The following is an 18,958-nucleotide window of genomic DNA, read 5'->3' as shown; positions in this document are numbered from 1 at the left end:
GTGCAGACAGACGCGCAAAAAATTGTATCTGCACAAAGCTCCCGTCGCCACACAGCTCCTTCAAAACAGTAAAGGTATTTTAGAAATGCTGTAATTATGTCTGAATTAAACAGCTTGGCAACTGACAAACAGCAACCAAGGAGAAGCGCACTAACAATGCACACAATTAACCAATAATTTTCTATTTCTCCCATTCCCTGTTTAAAATCAATTTCCTTTCAGTATCCAGCAAAAACAGGCCATAAAAAAGGATGCAATAAAAATGTCATCAAATCAAGTTTGCTTCACAAAGGCAGATTTGATTTTTACTTTTTTTGTAATTTATATATTTCATTATTCTATGTGCTAGGATTTGAGTTATCTGATTTCTCATGCCAGTCAGAGCTTGTGCAAAAGAAAACAAATTAAGCCCTTTTTATACTGGACAAACATCTGACTTTTCTCTACAGCGGGAAAGGGTACAGCTGCATTTATCATCGGTCAAATGACTCTAGTCTGCTTGACGGCGTTTCTGGGTATTTATCGGCTCTGCCTTCAATCTGCAGTGATGGAAACATGACTTGCAGATTTTCTGTCCTTTTCCAGCACAAAGCTGTGACGTCGGCTTACATTCTTGACATGGCATGCAAGGCTGAAAGTCTGTCTGCTGTGTGGCTTTAGGCCCACACTGTGAAGCCTTTCATAGCTCACAGACACTGTAAACACACCTGTCACCTCCCCGGCAAGGTGCCGTTAACCCACAGACACAATTCAGCCTTTTTTTATACTGTATATGGGCAACAGCCTGCATGGATTTGCTAACAATAGCAATCACACAAACCAGAAGTTAACTGTTTTTTCCAGTGCTCGTGACGGCAAATGTGAAACAACACATAGAAAATCTGAATAAAAATCAAAATTTGTGTAAATTTGCCCAGAAATAAATACTTGAAATTTTGCCATAAAAATAGGGTTTAATACTAAGAGGCAAAAAAAAAAAAAAAGATCTAAAGTAATCTTAACCGAGCACACATTTTATTCAGACTGTGAGCTTGGCCTACTGCTGTGCTATTCTTCCTCAGCTTTATTTTCAGAGCAAATGCCTGAACATGACTCAAAACTTTGGGGAGAGGAGAGAAAATGTTTGTTTCGCTGTCCTCAAAATCATAACTGGCCCACTGAGATGAGTTTTAGTGGCTAACGCATGATTCACTCACAAAATCAGTGTGTGCCATGTTCTACCAAATAATGATATCGTTAGTACTGTAAGCTCCCTAAGCCTGGCACAGTGCTGTGCCTCACTGCCAAGTATGACAACAGACCACCTGGCAAGTCAGCATAGTATAATGACACTTCACAACTTGCCTCTGGAAAACTAATAATAGCCAAAGTATGGCCTATTTATGACTGGGCAAGCATCTGCCTGCCTACATATATATGAATGTCAGAATCACTGATCCTTCTTTGTGACTTTAAAGCCTTCCATGGGCCCATTACCTGTCTCTGCAGAGCTCCTTTGAAACCCAAATTAGCTGCCATGCGAAGTGCCTGGTCGTCTCTCACACCTTCAAAGATATCTATGGCTTCCTGGTAGATTTGTAGAGTATATGCAAGACAGAGGAAGACAAACAAACGAAGACAAGAAGTAAACATTAGGCTATATCCTAAATAAACTATGCAATATATTTCTGATAATCATACACAGAATGGACCAACTCTCTAACAGCAATAGGCTGTCTATGAAGATGATCACAATACCTCCCAAAAATATATCTAAAAGTGCTCATCACACTCATCAAACTTTTTATAAATGCTTATGATTATCTTATTAATGAGTGCTTATTTGTAGTAGCTGAAGCAGTCCCTGAGGTACTAGTGGAGCATCTGCACATGTACGAACTGTTTCTTTCCTAAACCATGTCATTCATTTTCCTTTGTAGACCACAAAATACGTAAACTGTACAAAACCAGAATCAGACACCAGAGTTATAGCTTGCACAAAGCAGGAGTACAGTAACATGGTGTAACATAATAAAATTTCAGGGAGCATATCCATCACCAAGACCAATGCCAGTTTGCAAAATTAAAGAAAGTGATCCAGATCTATCCTTTTAGATCCTTTACCCACATTCCACCGGGTTTTTATAACATGCAGGTAATTTATGCATAATGCATCGACTGATCTGTGGGAAGTTCTGGGCATGTGTGTTTATTAGGACTGGGCAATTGGCTCCATATTCAAATCGTTCTATCCTCCCCCTTTAGCACTGCTGATGACTGATAGCATCATTGTTGGCAGAGGAGGTTATCCGTCCTCCATAAAGCAGAGTGTGTGACCCAAAAAAGCACATGGTTCAGAGAGAAACGGTGGCTGATTAGAAGCTGAACATATATAAATAAGACTTGCTGGCTCTTTTACTTATTTACCTCACACCTACAGTTTTATTCCATTTAAAATATCTCACCTGCTTCTTCTGCACTTTTCACCAACTATTCCTATGCACGTTCTTCACTGACAGAAACCCCCGCGGGGAAACAAAAAGTTAAGGAGACCATATATAAAGAAACTGCAGTCACATTAAGCTCCAGGATAAAGGAGGACAAAAAGTCAGCCTGGCAGCCTAATATATCCTCCTGTTTTCTCTCTTTTGATGATGATGGATCAGTGTCACTGCTCCGCAGACACATCCATTTCAAAGCAGTGCAAAAGTCCGGGCATGAACCTGTGTGCACACTCCAGTGGAGGCACGTCTGTGTTCCAAGTGCTGGTTAGATGTGGAAGTGCAAAATCAAACTGTAGTGAAGCAGATTCAGTTCATTATGAATCTCATAGTAATGATAATTTCATGTATCAATGTGGAAATTAGGTTTTTATTTTTAAAAAAAATCAACTTGATGGTGCTCACTTTGACACCATCATCCTTCAGCAAAACCCAAGTGTTTGCATTTCATCTGGTAGGAAACATGACTTCAGCAGCCTAATCTTCACTGCCCATCTCCTAGTTACAACATCATTACTGCTTCACCTATTGGTGACATCTCATCCATCTGTACAGACAGTCTGTAGCACCAAACAGGGCTGGACAATAACTATTTTAATCATTTTGTTTGATAGTAAAACCACACATTTCTCATTTATAGAAACTCTACAGTCTTTGGTGAAGTTAATGTAACGTAATTGTCTCAGCTTGATGTTTCACAATGCACATTAGCAAAATAAGATACACGTATATAACCTTTGGAGGTAGCCATCTGTAAACGCTTCAAGGTTACATCTGCTAACGACGATGAGGCCGTGCTGTCGAGAAGCTGTAAATAAAATCTCATTAATGGCAAAAGAAAACATCGAAGGCTGTGTGTGTTTGCACATGTTAAACTCCAGTGTGTTCCTGTATGCGTGTGCCGTGTTCAGCTTCTGCTGTGTGTGCGCGAACAGATCTCAGCTTCCATCTGGAAACTCAGTATGATTTCAACACTCCCCCCACCAAAACCTTTATCAGTTTTAAAGTAAGATGGTGAGGGGATTATAAAGAGCTCCACTGTGCCAGTAAAGAACAAGCATCATGGTAAGATGTCTAATTCAAGGAAGTTTGGACTGCTCTCAAGTTTTTTCCCCCCTCTTTCTTATTCTTGTAGCTGGTAATCACTGACAACTTAGAAATGACTGAAAAGCAGAAATGTTATACCTTAAAGATGAGTTCTGGGGTGCTGGCAGCCACCTCCTCGATATCCATACCTCCCTGGGGGCTTCCTACCATGACAGGACCATTGAAGGAGCGGTCCATTAGGATGGCAAAATATGTCTCCCTGGTAATATCCAGGGCCTCAGCAACCATCACCTGCACATTGCAAAGCAAAAACAGAGGGGCTGGATAGAAGAAGGTAGCTATGTTACTGATCTGACATCACTAAGAAAACATTATTATTAAGGGGAAAAAAAGGGAAATAAGTCATTTGTGTTCCCCTTTATTCCGACCAGTATTTACAAAAACTCCGAAAATGTTTAACTTTATCTTTTAAAAGTAACACATTTACAACTAGCTGTACAAAACAAGAACATAAGCAGAGTGCAGAGATTGGCACAATCTACGTGCAACAGCTCTGAGGAAATGTCATCTGTTATGAATAAAAGAAACAGAGGCAAATAGAGAGGGATTGTGTGTTCATTCAGAAAGAGGGGCAGGAGGAAGCAAGCAAGAAGCCCATTTGAAAAGGAAAGGAAAAAAAGACTTGACAGGAAACTATCAGTTCTGTGGTGGTTAATGGGGTGCAGGTTTGGTGGAAGGGGTGTTTGTTTGAACATGCACAGCCCTTATGTTCTGCTTCCACCTTATCGCCCAGTGAATGAGGATGGATCGGCTTTTCTGCGCTCCGTGTTAACAGACAGCGCTCCTATCTTCTTGTCCGAAAGTTGTTTTCCCCACTCACTCAAACAACCTTTTAAGTTGCCTGTCGTTTGACTTATACCAGTTTCTTCTCTCAAACTAAACACATTCTTTTCTCCACAGTCTATTTCTATCTTTCTCTGCCTCGCTCACCTGTCCCGCCTCGTTTCCTCATCTCTCATTCAGAGCTATGAGAGTGAAAATCCACACAGATACACGAGTGCTGCCCCTTATCTGTGTTGTAGGACGGGTTGAGCGTTGGTGTGTGCTCCCATTGGCAGGTTGACAGCTGAGCTCTGGCTGTCATCGGAAACGCCGGGTTCTGACTACACCGTTATTGTACTCGAGCCGTTAGGCGGCTCTTTGCCACGTCAGATTTCTGTGCTGTGTGAGATTTTCTTGGTAAGACAATGACTGTAGATGTCCAATTGGTTTTCACTTCTCTTCTCAGTCAGATCTAATCCAGGTTTTGGCCATATGTTTGTGTCTTTTATCCGCCTTTGCCTTCTGCCTCAGACAGCGAGTTAACTCTGAGCTTGTTGAATTTTCTGTAGCCGCCGTCAATAAAAATGATGTGTGATGCTCATTTGATTCAACGTAAACTTTACAGGGGAAACAGAAACAGAGATGAGGAGAGACAAAGAGGAAGGCAGCAGGACACACAAACAAGCCACAGACTGAGACGGCTTCGTCACCTGGAAAACGTCTGTTTTCGGGGGGTACGACATGCAGCATGCGAGCAGAGAAAATAGTATTCCTGCTTGTTAGTGGCGCACAGAAACAGTTGTTTACCAGACACTTTAAATTCACAGTGGGTTCTGTTCAATTTATGCAATGAGCCATAACACCAGCTAGTGCAACCCAAAAGTAAACATCAGGGGCTAGCTACTATTAAAACTGAGCACAAAACAACAACAGCAAAACTGATATTAATATGACAGAAATTAATTACTGGACTCAAAATGACTTGAAATGAGGTCAAAAAAGGCAAGAAAAGATAGTGAGGGTAGAGATCTTTTCCTTCCCTCTGTCTCTGCAGTGGCTCACCGTTTTCACTTTCACTCCCTCTTTTGGTGTCTGCTTAGTAGTCAGGTTGAAACCCAGCATCTTATTGGCCAGCTCACCAACGACAGCGGGGCTAAAGGACAGAGGTTGTAGGTCAAACAATATCACTTCTTTGAAATAAATCTTTATCATGAAGCCAAAAAATAAAAGACTTCTAAAATAAAGGTGGAAAAAGCAGGAGGGGTCTACAGATGAAAGCGCATTTCTTCCCCTCTCAATAACTTTGTTCGGTTGAAAAGAAATATGTCTCAGCACTTTCTCGGTATTAGTCCAAAATATTCTGATGAAGGACAGCTTTTGGGTACACGTGCACATTGCTGTGAATCAAACTCCGCATATTCTCTCCATTTAAAAGCAGCACGCATGCTGAGGCTGCTTCTGTTAGCCTGCTCTGCTTTTGCAAGTGAATACAAATGAAGCTCGGGGTTGTACTCATCCTTTGATAGATGAGAGGAAGGTGAACTGTGCACTCATGTCACTGTCTGGGGACGATGAACTTCACTGTATCTCACTTTGAAAAAGTTTCCGGCCTTTCCGAACCCCGAAGTAGGGTGATGATGATACATGCTTGGGACAATTGTCATAAATCACCTTTCTGCCTTTGCAGTGGCAGCAAGTTGTAGCTACCTTTACTAAGAAGACAGCATTTTTTTTTTTTTTTTTTTATGTATTTTATACGGGGGAAACTTGGTGGAGGGAAATGCAGTTCCTGAGCAAAGTAAAGCTCTTTTAAGATTTGTTTAGCCTTTTGAAAAATGCATAAGATTTCAGAGTGAGCCCTCATTGAAGAAATACATCCATCACACTTCGCAACTCTGAGCAGGAACAAAATAGTAGCACAAAACCCAATAAACCCGAGCGGGGAAACTGAAAATGGGGTGAGTAATGCTTCAGTCGACCTTAAAGCCCCTTTTTCAACATTTAATTGAGGGTAGTTGTTCGAAAACGAGACGGTGGAAGAAAGAAAAATGTTTATTTGCAGCCCGAGTAATCCTGACTGTGTCTTTGTGCCTAGGGAGCATCTTCAGAAAGCTCTTTGAGCCTCCACGCTGTAAAAGCCGCTGTTGTTGGAGAAAATAACATCAATCTATTTCCTACAGTAACTCACAGTGTGAAATGCACGTAGGGGCATACTTACTCCTTCGTTAAGTGCACTCCACCTTTAAGGCCGCTGTCGAACACACCCTTGCCTCTGCCCCCGGCCAGAATCTGAGCTTTCAGCACGATCTCTTTGGCATCTGAACAACAGAGTGAGACAGACAGAGAGATAGAGAGAGAGGGAACGAGACAAAAGGAGGAGAAGAGAAAGTCAGACGGAGCACTTAAGATATAAGCTCATGCCCTTGAACGCACCCTTGAGCCTGTCAATTATTTGTCCATATGATTGAAGGAAGGAAGGAGGGAGGAAGAAAACAGAAGGCTGGCTAACATTCCTTAGCAGAGTGATCATCTGCAAGACTTTGACTTTAGTTTATACTAAGATCCTGTTGTAATGCATCACAAAGTTAACTCTATTAAGTCTACAGACAGCCGGATGGTGGAAAATAAATATCTTTTGTAACCTAATGTTATTCTTCTTGGCTCAGACAGTGACATGTCTTAACCTTCCCACCAACCCAACAGGACTCGTGGACAACATCCTTTCATATACATTTCAGATAAGACTTCCTTAAACACCAATTATAGTGCATTCCAGATCTAAGGGCTCCCAATGAGACATTCATCTGTTTATAGTCCAGTAAAGAACATACCAGTTTTATCAATGGACACTTAAGTCTAATTAATGTTTTTTTAAAGAAAAAGTACAGGTGGTTTAACTTGTCAACAGCATAAATGCATCTTTTAAAGATGATTTTTTTGGGGCATTTTAACCTTTATTTGATAGTACAGCAGTGAAAACAGACAAAAAAGTGGGGAGACAGAAGAGAGAGAAGGAGACACAGGTCAGCTTGAACCTGGGCTGCTGCACTATAGCCTTGTGGCATATGATCACCTGTTCACTCACTGAGGTAAACTGGATCTCTTAAATGCATTTTTTAAATAAATAAAAAGCAAAGGAAAATAAAAACCTCTGACCTGATGCTGGTGTTAGCTCAAAGGTCAAAGAAATACGAAACTAATGTGAAAAAACAAACAAACATCTGTCTCAGCTGCTGAAAATGGTAAATACGAACAATATGAAAGGACATTAGCAGGAACACAACCTGGATGAAAAAGCAGTGTTATACTTACAAAGCATTTTTGTCACTAAGCTCCATGCTTAATCATAATGTCAATAAAGCTCCTTTCAGCTGCTCTCTTATTCAAAAAGGGGTCGCCACAGCCGGTAGCTTCACATTTGATTTGGCAGACATTTATTTATTTAACATTAGACGCCCTTCCTGATAAAACCTCCCTGGAATTTGTGTCTCCTGCTGGGATTTTAACCAGGGAGCTTCTGCTGTTGGGCGGAAGTATAAAGCACTACACAATGTAGAGCCACTAACTGCGATCTCAGTACTGATCAAAATAACTGTGATGATCATTTTGGAGTTATCAGAGTATTAGTAGAACTACTTTCCCAAAGAAGTCAAAATCCTGGTGGCTATGCTAAAACAGTACAGGAGAGCTTCTGAAGAACAGAAATGTCTACAAATTTCAGGTGACTGAATTTAACATATAAGCTAAAGTGGTGGAAACACTGACAGAAGATTACCATTTCTGGGGTGATTGCCATTATAATAAATTTAAGAATTAAAAGATCCACATAAGGAAGAAGGAAAATAAAAACTTGGTAAAGCAGTGGAAGTCTTGGAAGTTTGGAAACATGACCTTGCCCTAATTACTTAACCACCCAGCATCCCCTTCGCTGTCACTGCCACCTTCCAAGCAGTCGCATCAGGAGGTCGTCTCTGAGCTCTCTCTTCCGCATCTTACCCACAATCCCGCACTATTCAAATGGATCAGAGGACACTTGATGAAAGATGGTCTACAGTTAGGTTATTATTATCTAGGTGGGGAGAGTTCAACCTTTGACAGGTGGCTGCCAGCACGTTGGGAAGTGGGTGGAGGGGGCGTAGAAACGTGGTTAAGAAGACACCTTGACCTTGGCTCCTCCCTTGATGGCATTTAAAAAAATAAAAACTCTTGACGTCTAAGGGAAGGGTGGAATAGATCGAGGACCTGGTGAAGCTGGAGGGGCTAAAAATGTTTTCCATGTTCACTGTTGCTGCAGTTTAAAACAAAAAAAAGGAGAAAAAAAAGGGAGGGGGGGGGGGGAGAGAAAAAAGGACCCAGGGAATACAGGCTTGGACAGGGTGACAGGGATTAAACTAACACTGCATTAGTGAGGCCCATTCTGCGAGGAGAGTTAAAGGCTGAGGGGAGAGGGGAAGCGAAAGCATGAAGAGATGGAGAGAGAATGAAAGGTGAGCTCGTATGCAAAAGGCTTTGAGAGCAGTTATAAATGAATAAATATGTTAATAAAAAAACTGCTACTGCACAAAATTAAAAAGAGTTCAAAGCAAGATGAGAAAGCATGTCCTGCGGGCATGTGCAGCGGAGAGGGACAGCACAGAGGAAATGACTTTTGCTTTAAAAAGAAGAAATAATATATAGAAAAAAGAAGCAAGTTAAAGAACAAGGATGTGGCCCAGCAGGGAGGTTGCATCATTGAGGTGTGAAGAAAGGTAAAGAACTAAGATAAGACGTCATAGCAAGTACACTAAAATATATAGAAGAAGAAAAGGGTATGTGGCGTGTTAAGGAAGGTAATGGTGTGAGAACAAGGCAGGTGTTCATTCTTGCTGCACTAGTAAGTGAAGCCAATCTGCACACAATAAGATATATAAGCAATTTTAGCATTTATGAATAGCCACAGAAGCTGTAATGTGCTGATAATAAGAGAAAACTTTAGAGGAAAAACAGAAGAAGCAGATATAATGTGATAAACTGTGAGTATTACCAATCACAAAGACAGCACTTGCCTCTTCCCATCTCTCTCAGTCTCTCTCTCACACACACACCATGTAGAATCTTACAAATAATGCTGTTTAACACTGAAACATCAATCTCAGTTGAAATGCATGGAAATTATAACAATGTCCTTAAAGATCAGAGTGAAAGAGCAGTGTGACCATTAGCTGGTAGTATGGCAGACAAGAGATGGCTTCTAACACTGAGAGAAAAAGGTTGGTCCATAATGAGAGCAGCGTGAGGACAGGATGGAAAAGGAGTAATAAAATGTAAAAAAAACCTGAAACAAGTCAAAGTTTTCTTATGTCAAACTGTAAAGAAAAAGCAGAAACAAGGGCACGTGTCTGAAGTTAATAAAGACACCAGCAAGCGCTGCTGATGAGTCACAGCTCAAGATGTTCACACAGTGGGAAAAAATGCAATATTTAGCTCTAAACATCTGAAAGGTGACACAGGTGGGTGTTTTATCACAGGAACATTTTCTATGTTCTGATTACGTTGCTTTGTTGTATGTTTTCTTTACAGTACTGGCTAAGTGAATAATCCCTTTCTGTTATCCAGCCACAATAATTTAAAAAAAAATCTCCTCAGACTGATATTAGTTTGCTTATCAGCTGAACGAGAATCCTCTTCTTAGTCGGAGGGAGACAGTGTTTCATAATCAGCTAACTGCTTCCATTTGTATCATGCATGGCCCTCTGTGAAGAAATGGAGCTAGATTTTCATCTTCATTTATTTTCCATTTCTTGGGGACACACGGAAGGAGATTAACATTGCACAACATCTCCGATCTCATCGTATGCAATTTGAGTAATGCGGTCATCATCCTCGGGCTTTACTTATTTCCCAGTAATGAGAGCAAATCAACTCCCAGTCCGCTTGCCAGTGAAGGCAGCTGGCAAAGAGGACGTTACTTCTGCAGTCGGTGTCTCTTTCACCCCGTTCTTTCTGTGCACTTTGAAAGGCTATTCTCTTCCCCCACCCTCCTCCCTCTGCATGTAGCTCATGAGCGGCCAACAGCACAGTTAGCTTTGGTCTGATATTTAATTAAGCCTTCGAGGCTGCGCCATGAGGGGGAATGCTGCCTGGTAAGGGACAGATGCGGGCTATGCGCCAATCCGGAGAGAGTAAGATGAGGCTACCATCTGCAAGGAGAGAGAAAAAGATCAGGGTGGCCCTCCCCGACACTCGTGTGCTGTAATGAAAGTAATGCGGCGGCTAAATGGGGAAGACTAATCAAACTCTTGGGAGTAAGGAGAAAACAAACACAAGCCACGAACAGCTACAATCAAACACAGCCAGTCTGAGTCTCAGCCTTCCTATGGATAAATACCATTAACACCAGAGGAAAGACAGTAAATAAAAAAAATAAAAAGAAACGCAGTCAAACCCTCAACATCTGTGCTCGATTATGATGCCAGACAGTGCTGATTGCTGTCGAACAGGTGGAATCTGTTCTTTAGAAGAAAAAAAAAAGAAGAGGCCGGAAATGTCAGTCTACAGGATCATTAAAACAAGTAGCGTAGGCACAATTATGCTTTCCCAGTATAGAGCTATTTTACGATAAGTAGGAGGAAAAAAACAAAACAATCTGCACCTCCATTTGCTTCCATCTAGAAGCACATAGTGTACCTTTAAATAACTTCAATTATGCTGTCAGCTGCATATTGATGTCAAGAAAGCTAGTGACTCTGTCGACTCTAGTTTATGAGTCACTTTGCCGCAGTGATTTCTGGCTGTGTCACAACTATGTATCAGTAATATTGTGAAAATGGACTCATAATCTACTACAGCACCATAGGCAACGCAGGAAACTAATGATCCGAAACAAAGAAACCATCTAATAAGCTTTACTAATTGTTTAAGCACAAAAGTGAATATGTGCGCCGGGTTTTTACCTTTCATGTGAATTAAAAGGCAAATTTAGGGCCAGCGCTTAGTTCTGTAAAATGCTTAGTGTAATAGCCTTATCAACACATTTTATTTTAATTACACTTAGGCACCATTAGGGCAAGTGCACAGAGCGGGTCATGTTTAATGACTGCTTGTATAATGATTTCATTTACGACTCCCATTTCCAGAAATGCTGGAATGCGATGTAAAATGTAAATCAAAACAAAAGGAAATCATTTGCGAATCATTTAAAGCCTAAATTTAATTAAAAAACAACAACACAGAGACAAATCATCAAACTTTTTTTTAAAGTTTTTTTAAGCCGTGCTCATAAATAACTTGTTAACGGCAAAAGATTTTTATAAACTGGTCGGCATGCATCCATCATTCCCTGCTTATCCCATTCAGGGCTGGGATACACCTGGGACAGCCTGTCTCTTACAGGGCTAGCACTTTAAAATCAGCATGCTAGTCAAATAACAATGAAATTTCCCAGTTTCAGTATTCGACAATTTTTCTTTGTGCCATCAAATGTCTAATTGAATACAGTAAAATCATTGTTTTTAACAAAGGAATACAGATTTTTAGAAGATGGGGCTGTAAGCGCAGCAGATAAAGCTGACATTATCTTGGAAAAAGTTCCGCTTTCTCTAAACTTTTACCTTTTTCCCTCCAATTCTATCAGACTGTGAAAAGGTCAGACATTAAATGGTTTTCTATTCATGCAGCGATGGCAAGTGAACCAAAAGGAGAGACAGGAAAATAAAATCTCTCTGTTTTGCATCTACCTTGACATATAATGGTCTTGAAATTCTTTAAGCAGAATATGTTGCCTGTTCAGTTGAGGTTGAAAAGTCAACCAACATTTATAAATCATAAGCGCGCTTGGCAAAAGCCCTCTTACTACTGGTGCGTCAGTTCAACCAGATATATGGGCCTAACAAGACTCTAACAAACAGATTTGAACACCAAAATAGCCAAAGACTGCAACATTTATCCTCTTTGTTCGCTACAACTAAATAAATAATTATCATGTCACTGTCTTGTCTGGTTAAGCCCAGTGTCCATGTGTCTCTGCATCTAATGATGCATCTCGGTGCTACTCAGTGGAAAAAGAATATCAGTTTCCCTGACCAACAATGGCACCTCTTTGTGACACTCCTCCAGTCACGGCTTGCATGACAGCTGAGTCCTCATTAGAGGACAAGTCCACCTGAATTTCAGACACAGGACAGCACCTCTAATGACAACTTGAGATGCCCCCGGTCTCCTCTCAGTCTTTTTTTCCCCCTTTTTCCTTTCTTTTTTTTTTTTTTTTTTAATTGCCATGCAAGCAGAAGGGTGATCATAATGATAATGGTGTTGTGGAGCAATGGGTGCTAAATGACCATGGAGATATCTGCAGGGCGAATCATTCGTCTCGGAGCAAAAACCAGGGTGAAGACATTTACTTGTATCGAGGCTCATCGGGAAACAGTTAACACACACACACACACACACAAAAAAAAAAAATCAACTTGTTAAAGACAAGATCGCCAGAAAAAAAAGAAAAAGAGTAAAAAAAATAAAAAATAAAAAAGTTTAACTAGCTGAGAGGCCCTTTTATTGACTGATACAATTTCTTCACTTCAGCATTAACAACTGCAGAGAAAAACTCTAAAATCTACAGACATCTGCTGCTGCATTAGTGGGCAGGAGGAACGCAATGCCAATTCCACTGATGACTAATGAAACGTATCTAATGGCTGGAGCTCACTACAACGAAGCACAGCCGAGCTTGCACATTTTACTCCACAATTTCTGTATCTGCTCGAACTACTTTCAACTCCGGCACGACCAGGTACCCCATATTTACCCGATGTGCCCTGACAACAAACAATAGGCGGCACGCTCACTGGCACATTAGTATCATCCTAATACGATAGAGAAGACGTGTGAAAAATAATTCCACATCTCACCCACAACATGAAAAGGTTGTGGTGCGTAATGAGGAGGTGGAAACACTAAGCTGCTTACGGAAATCAGCTCTTTGAGAGACAGGCTGCTTTACCCTGCAAAGCCTATTTACAGCTGTTAAGACAATTTCAGATGCATTGCTTTTTTTCCCCCTTTTTAAAACCAACGCAAGACCTAAGAGCCAGCTAATGTAATGGATAACAACAGGTCCTTGGAGAGGGCAGTATAATGTGCATCTGCTTGTTTATTTTGGAACGCTCATATTGTGCTTGAAAATTCTCGACGTTTTTATGCGCATGTGTCTTCACAGCTATCATGCTGCCTACGGGTGGTTTTCTGCTTTGTCTCCAAGTCGGCGGGTCGCTGTGTCTGTGTTAATAACCTTTTGTTTCACACCCCCTCCCCACCCCCACTTTCTCTCCTCATTGCGTGCTATGCGTGTTATCTTGGCAGGTAGTGAAAAACTGCAGGCTAACATCTGTCTTCCTGTGTGACAGAGCAGCACTATGGAGGGGCGAGAGCTGTTCAGTCCATCAGCAGGAGCCCTGCAGTGAGTGAGACGGTGAGACGCAGATATCTGCAGTTGGCTCCAGCTAACAACCTGCTTTTGTTTACTTATCCCCTCCGATGTGATTAAACTGGCAAATGAGTACCATCTATGATGATTTTACAGAAGGTCTGGGCACATTTTGAGGGGGTGTTTAGGAAATACTAAAAATAGGGGGAGCTGCGAGTAGGAGTGAGCAGCAACAGCCTGAAGTAAGGGACGAATGAAAAAAAAAAATCATATGGGAAAGAAAAATAAACAAATGTACAGTAAAAAAAAAAAAAAAAAGTTTTGCATTGTACGTCTCAAAACACTCAAAACACACTCATGCTATAATACACTCACGACTTAAATATGAATAAAGTCAACACGTACTGTGGAAGAAAAGAAAAAAGACACTTTCACACGTATATAGTATACAACATATATAACTGGATAGTTCTGTGACAAAGACATTACAAGGCTGAAAAGAGTGACTAAAGAAGAAGAAGGCAACAGCGCACTGTGTGGTTTCAATACATAAGAAACTCCAATGCTGTTTTAACTTCACAATCACAATTTAAGAGCTATGTAACTCATCCCATTTAGAACGTGTGCAACAAGTTCTAAATGGGATGAACCAGTATTGTCTCTACACATAACAGACAATTTACCAAAGAACCCATTTTAAATTGTATCTTTAGGCACTTAAGCCTCTTGCCAAAACACAATTTGTTCTCATTTTATTATTTGACTCTAGGAAAACTGCCAAAGATAACAGTCTGACAGGCATAAAATATTTTTGGAACAGCACGGTGATTTCCAAAGTGCTATTACCCAAACATGCGGCACATCTCAGCATGGTGTGCAGTGCGTTCTTAAAAAATATTGAGGAAACTGGACAAGTAGAAGACAAAGGATGAATTGTATCTGAAAGACTTGCCCTTAACCCTCATCAGAAATGGTCTCAGTGGTAGGATGGCAATCAAGAAGTTATTATTAAGGGAAATTGGAGAAAAGGCTGAGGCATGCCAAATTACAGCTAACAGCTACAAATTTGTCAGTTTCTTATCATTTGGGCGCAAATATTTCATATCAGTCTCTTAGCAGCTGCAGTCAATGACCTGACGGATTTTCCAATCATGTTTTTACTGCAAACTATACATTACACTGTGCAGTCAACACAAAGACTGAGTATTACTAATTATGCACTGTTGGTCAGCAAACATTAAATATCCAAAAGATAGACATTTTTTTTGAACACACCACTATCTGGAAGCCACAGACTCAAGACATGAACCGCTTAAACAGCTCTTTCATATATAGGCTTGCATGTCAAAAAAGAGGTAGTGAGCTAGCAAATACATCTTCCCCTGTGTGTTCAGTGTTCACAAGCTCACCCATCTGAATGGTTGACACCAAACAGACCCAATCTCAGCACAGCTCCACTCACCACATAATGTTTACACTGGAAACAGTAGAGGTGGAAATGACAAAGACTCTGATGGAAATTGCTGGCAGCAAGAGCACAAAGATGGCAGCGAAACAAGCGCAAAATTCAGAGGCTCAGGCTGCATATTCTCATGAAGTGCGAGAACCCGTTGTAACATCAAGTGGCTTGATAGATGAGCAGCTGCTTCGGTGTCCTCTGTCCAGCAGACCAACGAGGAGAGGACGCAATGAGGGCTCCAGCTGGTCTACACAGTCACACAGACCAACTTCTGAGAGGGTCGTCTCATCTCTCAATACTTCAGACAAAGACAGAAGAAAAAGAGCTGTGGTTGAGCCAACACTACTCAACGCTAACTGCTACTGTCAGCGCTTTTCACCAGAGACTCTGCCTCATTTTCTGAAGGGGGAAGATGAAAGTGGTCTTAAAAGGCGCTTGAAATGTTGAAGTGCATGAAGCAGCTCCAGTGGGGACAGTGTGAATGAGAAGGGAGGATGTGCACAGCGAGGAGAGGTCTGGCCATTTTCCGTGTTTTAACCATGTTTGACAGTAAAATATTTGTCTGTCCCTCGCTGAAAAGGAAGAAGGGCCCCATGTGCACGCGATGTGTACAGTACCTTTTTCCCCCCGTTTTCAACCCTCTATTGAAGTGCAAGATATGTCCAAACATTTGTCATTGATAGAACGGGAGAGTTATCACACACAGAGCTGAGTATAATAGAATTTGATGACAAAAGACCCAGGTCTTACACAGCACTGCTATCCAAATCAAGGTAGGCAAAAATTGGATGTGAACTGGAGAGAAGACACACACACACACACACACACACACACACACACACACACACACACACACACACACACACACACACACACACACACACAACAGAGAGAAAATATCACTGCGTTGCTTCTTACAAATTCACTGCTCAATGAATCATGGAATAGCCTTAATAAAACATGCAATTTAGGCTGAGTATTATTCAGATAATGGCTCTACAACTGCACAAGTTTTGGGACACAAAGGCATAAAAGAGCTCAAGTGAACTGAAGCATGAGTAACGCTAATGTGCCATATAAATACTCAAAGCCCACGACAAGGTTTCAACATATTTCTGATTGTCAAGTCCTACAATACATATATGATACCAAGTCAATCAAAGCTCACGTTTGTACAGTGGGTTAGATTCAATTACATGTATAGCAGTTTGTTCATCAATTCAATTTTCACCATTTTTGCTTAATGTATATTTATGCATATAAAATCTGTTAGTTCACAGTCTGTTTCATGCAGGTCAGGTGTAGTAGCTGCCAAGCACAAGCTTTCGAGAAGTCAGCAATATCTGCAGATTTCTATTTATTTCTCTGGTTGAAATCCAAAAAAGGAAGAAGAAAAAAAACACACAGTTGGATTGGCACTCGCATTCATTTTTCATTCAAGTTTGAATTAAAGAAAAGATAATGAAATGTATTTCACTTCATTTGAATGCATCTCATGTAACCTAATTTTAAACTACTTAAGATGTAAAATTCATTTCATTTAGTAAAATTTCCACTAATTCAATTCAATGGCAAGCTAAGATGCAGTGTTGGATATGTTATTGTGGTTGTGTCGATGCAAGACAGCTGCCTTTATACAAAAGAGCAAACTGTCTTTCCTCCATCCACACCCTTTCGATCTGTGGTGCTGAATCCAAAATGTTTCCACTCATAACTTCCCAGGATGATTCTCCATTCAGGCCTTTACTTCATCCTCTGACTGCATGACATTTGCATCCAGTATTTACTGCTCTTTAAACAAATGCCGTCTTCCCTCTATCCGTGCAATGTTTCCTCTGCCACTACAGTAGCTGCCTTAGAGGCTTAAAGTCAAGAATTTTCCACTTTAATTCTTCAAGCTTTTCTTTTCATAAAATTGTAAACCATATTTACTCTAATCACACCTTTGGTGATCATGGCCAAAGTACTCAATTTTGACTCATCCAGACCTTGCTTACAAATATCGCTTCATATAGTGCCATTTACAGCAGATGTTCATTTCTGAGACGAGGTGGCAGGTTGGGTTTCCCTCTGATGACTGTTAAATGTACCTATTTGTGCAAGAAACACTGCTACTTAAGAAAATAACATACTGAAAAAGAAAGACCTCATTTCCAACCTGCCAGGCTTTGCTGACTAAAGCAGTGATTTTTAACACTTAGAAAAGTCTGTGCTCCATTTTCTGACTTTTGCAAACAAAAATACCGACTTTCATCAGTGGAGTCTGCTATAATGTAACATTTACTGCCTCACTGGGAAAAAAAAAAAAGCTGTGTAATGGCACTAGTTTGACAGACTAGTCTACCTAGTTTAACCATTGAATAGAGCAGGGCGATATGGCAAAAATATTTATCACGATATATATTTGAAAATTTGCGATAACGATATAACTGACGATATAATTGATGCGAGACAAAATACAACTCCACAACATTAGCACAAAAAAAACAACCTTCCATTTATTTTCACTTAAACAAGAAGTTGGTTTTTATGTACATTAAAGCTTTATAAAAATGTAACAGTGCAAATGCAAATTCCTTGCTGAAAGTTTAACCAAAAGGCATTTCCAGTAGAAATGGGCTGACATATCCTGAGCATAACCATGTATAATATCCACTGAAGTTAAAAAGAGGTGCTTTGCAACATTAAACTGCAGTGTGCAGTACGTATTTTTCGGACCATAAGGTGCACGGGATTATAAGGCACATTAAGCGAAACAAAGCAGTCAGATAAATCAAACTTTATTAAACTCATTCTTCTTGCTTCCTCCACTTCTGTACCATTGATTCATTAATGTTGAATTCTCTGGCAGCTGCTCTATTCCCATGTTGTTGCAGTATATTAATGACTAACCTCGTATTGTGGATGGATTATCTCAGTTGTTCTCCTGACTGAAGTTTGGTCCGTTTACAGCATCCTGCCATGCGATTGCATTTGTCTCTAACCATGAGGAACCTTCACGTTAACTTTTATAAGTGGAAAAGTGTTAGTGTTCGTCCTCCAGCTTCACTGTTTATGTTATGCTAACATAGCTGTGTCGCTAGCGATCACGTAGCACATCATTATATACCAGCTAGCCCAACTTCAGTAACCCTACAAACGTCACTGCTGTTTAGTTTCCTGTCTTCATTTATGTTGGAAGTGATAGCAGAGCTGTACGTTTGATTTTTTCAGAAATCTCTCAGTCAGATAGGGCTGCCACGATTTGTCGACTAGTCACGATTACGTCGACTATCAAAATCGTCGACGACTGATTTAATAGTCGACATGTCGTTTGAAGCTTTGTAAGATCGCAAAAGACGCAGGAATAATAGCAGGATTTAAGAGTGTAATAACGGACTGAAACAGAAGATGGCAGCACTGCATGTACAAGGATGCCAGCTGCCGTTAAACCCCGAAGAAGAAGAAGCAGCTGTGTCCCAGAATTCATAGCGCGGCCCAGCTTAGTTTCCAACAATGGCGGTAGCTAGTTAGTTTTAATATTACTCTTATTATTCTTTCTGGGTCACAAAATAAACGTTTAACATATTTTCAGGCGAGAATGTAGCTGTGTAAACCTCAAATATCGGCTCAGTTTATCAGGACACCACATATTTTCAAAAGCGCTCCGACGTTTTCGGAGACGTCTGTTACCCACTAGCTCGATAGCTAGCCGGGGGCTAGGTCACTAGCGCCGTGAGAACACCGGACTCCCGGCAAATTGTTTTCAAA

General features: G+C 40.7%; 1 protein-coding gene across 1 annotated transcript in view; it reads right to left on the bottom strand.

Moving 5' to 3' along the window:
- The window catches only part of suclg2 (succinate-CoA ligase GDP-forming subunit beta), a 101,404-nt gene that overhangs the window by 53,357 nt on the left and 29,089 nt on the right, over positions 1–18,958 (bottom strand). The window contains exons 3-6 of the mRNA XM_005941345.3: positions 6,568–6,667; positions 5,412–5,502; positions 3,666–3,818; positions 1,477–1,566 (exon numbers count right to left, since the gene is read on the bottom strand). Coding sequence (XP_005941407.1) covers positions 1,477–1,566; positions 3,666–3,818; positions 5,412–5,502; positions 6,568–6,667 — 434 coding nt within the window. The remainder of the gene's footprint in view (positions 1–1,476; positions 1,567–3,665; positions 3,819–5,411; positions 5,503–6,567; positions 6,668–18,958) is intronic.

The sequence above is a fragment of the Haplochromis burtoni genome, unplaced genomic scaffold, assembly GCF_018398535.1.
Source record: "Haplochromis burtoni strain Fernald_Lab_line unplaced genomic scaffold, NCSU_Asbu1 Contig_314, whole genome shotgun sequence".
NCBI classification, from domain to species: domain Eukaryota; kingdom Metazoa; phylum Chordata; class Actinopteri; order Cichliformes; family Cichlidae; genus Haplochromis; species Haplochromis burtoni.
Note: the sequence above shows the minus strand (reverse complement) of the source record. Positions and strands in the feature narration are given on the sequence as shown.